This window comes from Chaetura pelagica, unplaced genomic scaffold, assembly GCF_000747805.2.
Source record: "Chaetura pelagica isolate M959 unplaced genomic scaffold, ChaPel_1.0 scaffold1489, whole genome shotgun sequence".
Taxonomy (NCBI): domain Eukaryota; kingdom Metazoa; phylum Chordata; class Aves; order Apodiformes; family Apodidae; genus Chaetura; species Chaetura pelagica.
In genome coordinates this window covers 1-3,090 of record NW_009954572.1, presented here as the reverse complement: position 1 = coordinate 3,090, position 3,090 = coordinate 1, and the positions used below count along the sequence as shown (strand labels likewise).

Sequence of the window (3,090 nt, the reverse complement as noted above, 5' to 3'; positions counted from 1 at the left end):
TGTCCTGACTGCGGGAAGAGCTTTGTCTGGAACTACTTGCTTATCAGCCATCAACGCATCCACACGGGAGAGAAACCCTACACATGTCCCCAGTGCCAGAAGAGCTTCAGTTGCAGCTCCAACTTGCGGCAACATCAGCAGCTCCACACGGGTGACCGACCCTACACATGTCTAGAGTGTGGGAAGTGCTTTGCTGTCAAGTCCTCATTAAATAAACACCACCAGACCCACACAGGGGAGAGACCCTATATGTGTTTGGAGTGTGGGAAGAGCTTCCGTAGCAGCAGTGCCTGGATGTGTCACCAACATGTCCACACTGGGGAAAAACCCTACGTGTGTCCCAAATGCAGGAAGAAGTTTACAAGCAGTTCCAGCCTCAACCGTCACCTCCGGGTCCACACGGGTGAACATCCCTATGCATGTCCTGACTGTGGGAAGAGCTTTGTCTTGAACACTTGGCTCATCAAGCATCAACGCATCCACACAGGAGAGAGACCCTACACGTGTCCCCAGTGCCAGAAGAGCTTCTGTGACCATTCCAGCTTGTGGAAACATCAACGGGTCCATACGGATGAATGACCCTTCAGCTGCTCCCAGTGTGAGAAGGGGTTTTACCAGAGATGGGATCTCATCTGTCATGGCCAGAGCCACCTAAGAGATCACCAAGAATGAAGGGGCATGGTTAAGATCACCATATTTCCAAAATGGGATGAAAATAGAGTCTTTATCATGGTGACACTGTCGTCAATGGACAAAGCGGATGTTGTGAGGGACCTACGGTGTTTTTTGAAGGGAGGAAAAATACAAATAACCCATACACCGTTTCAGGATGAGTCAGTGATGGGCTTTGCACGGAAAAGGTGGCAACAAGGTGGGATTAGGTCTTTTTGAGGTGAAAAACACCATTGTCAACTAGGATGGTGTTTTGGGGAGACTGAGACCCAAGAATTGTTCTCTGATCTTCAATGTCCAGCTGTGGTGGCTGGAAAATTTGGTCACGCTCAGAAAGGTAACATGAGGCTCGCTACCATTTGGGGTTGTTTTAGAGATGGGAAAACAGAACCTGGATTTGCTTTGTGTAAACTTTCTTGGCAGGAGCTGTGCAGAGGAGTGTTAGGTGAGCAGTGCTCAGCTGGGCCTTGGGCCGTGGACCTTAAGGGGTCCATCCTGTCCTTGTCTGCTTGTTCCCACACCCAGGTCCCTAATGGCTACAGGGTGGACTAAGCATGACTTCTGAAGTGCAGCCAAGGTGAGGGATGGACGGAGTCCTCCCTGAACATCGGCCATGGATGGAGGAGAAGGGAAGAAGAAGCAGGAAGGAAGTTGTCTGGTGTGATCTCTGACCTTCCTCTGAGCTTATGTAGCTCTATGGAATGGAATATCTCTGGTCAGTTTTGCTGTCTGTCTAACTCAGCTTCCTGCGGGGGGTCAGAGATCTCCCTGTAGAGTTTGAGCCGGCAGAGTGAAGGTGCGACCTTGAAGCCCCAGCAGTTAGAAAAACATTTCTCTCTTATCAGTTTTAGTCAGAAGGCTCTGTGACTAGTTAAAAGAAAGCTTACTGAAGGAAAACAAGAAGTCAATAAAAGGAGAACTGATTTCATCCTGGCTTAAACCAGGACACTTGTAGAATGGTGTTAAGTGGCCTGAGACTGACACTTTGGAATGTAATACATTGCTCATGTATGCTGCATACAGCTCATGTAGGAAGGAAAGAGGGATGAGGTCAGATATGCAGATGTGTTTTTCACTCTGAGGAACCATCCGGAATGGCAAAGGGATTGTGACATCAATTGGACATTAGAAATGGTGTTGGCATTAGAAAAGGACTGATTGAAGGGAGGAGGCAAATTGGAAAGGTGTCATTTGGCATGTAGTGTAGGTCAGAGGTGCACTAAGTTGAGAGAGGAATTGGATGCTGTGGAGAACTGGCCTCCAAAAGTGGTCCATTGAGGGTATCCAGGATGGATATCATGTTGGGAGATGAAGGATTGGAAAGTAAACGATGTCTCAGCATGGCAAACTAATCAATGGAAAAGAATATAGCGCTAGAAATGTCTTAGAAAAAGGTTTGGCATCTTACCTAAGCCACAAAGGATTCAATGGGTCTCACTTTACCGCACACATTGTCCAACAATGGGCCGAGAGTGAAGGTGTTAAATGGACTCTCAGCCTAATGGGACTGCCGCAGCCTAACGGGACTGTGCAAAGAACCAACGGGTTCATTAAAAGCAGTTAAAAACCCCAACATCCCCGGTGGGATGAAAGGCTGAATAAAGCCTTAATGATTGTAAACAATCGTTGGGGAGTGGATGGGTGCCCCTGGCTAAATGCATTCTAGTCCATCCACCATCGAGCTTGGTTGCTAACGAGCCCGGGGTGAAAGACTCAGAAACTTCGATCAACAAGAAAGTCACACTCAACCCAGGACAAACTGTTTTCCTGAATTTACCCAATATCGGTAAACTTAACTTGATATTACACGAGCCTATCAAGCAAAATACAGGGAAAGCACTTGCCAAAGAAGGAGAACCATACAAAACTAGCACGATCTGGCCTGCTTGTGTTAATTAACATAATGACTAATGATACAGACCTGCCTAAGTTTAGAGAATCACCTGTTGAACTATAGAAAGCCACTCTGGAGACTAACTCTTTCCTCACCTGAATCTTGGAAAAGGATCTCCTGGGTTATGAACGGCAGTGAATGTAAAGAGCTATCACTTTGGAATTCCTTGGCTTGAATCTGCTCTTCATATATTGTAAATAGTAGATATAATGTAGTTACATTGGTACCGCTCTGGAACGCTGAGAAACGGTGTTCATCACGGACCACTCAAAAGAGGCCTGAGCACCCCCCAGAGAAGGATCTAGTAATAGTGTGTATCAGGAAGTAGCCATTCCTCAGCACAGAACAGGAACATCATGGTAGCACCAAAGAGAAGAGGATAGAAAGTGAAGAAGGAATGGATGTTTTCACGGGCCAAGCGTGGAAAGATGAAGAACGCCGCTGCTGGAATTCTGGCACACCAACACAAAGATAAGGTTGATAGAGTGTACTGCGCACCTGCCACAAAGCAGGATAACAAATGT

At 46.9% G+C, this 3,090-nt stretch overlaps 1 protein-coding gene across 1 annotated transcript in view; it reads left to right on the top strand.

The window, feature by feature from the left end:
- LOC104395697 (gastrula zinc finger protein XlCGF52.1-like) overlaps positions 1 to 672 on the top strand; it is a 1,220-nt gene extending 548 nt beyond the window's left edge. The window contains 1 exon segment of the mRNA XM_010005427.1: positions 1 to 672. This exon segment is cut by the window's left edge and continues 3 nt beyond it. Within this exon segment, the coding sequence (XP_010003729.1) occupies positions 1 to 672 (672 nt within the window).
- The last annotated feature ends 2,418 nt before the right edge of the window (positions 673 to 3,090 follow it).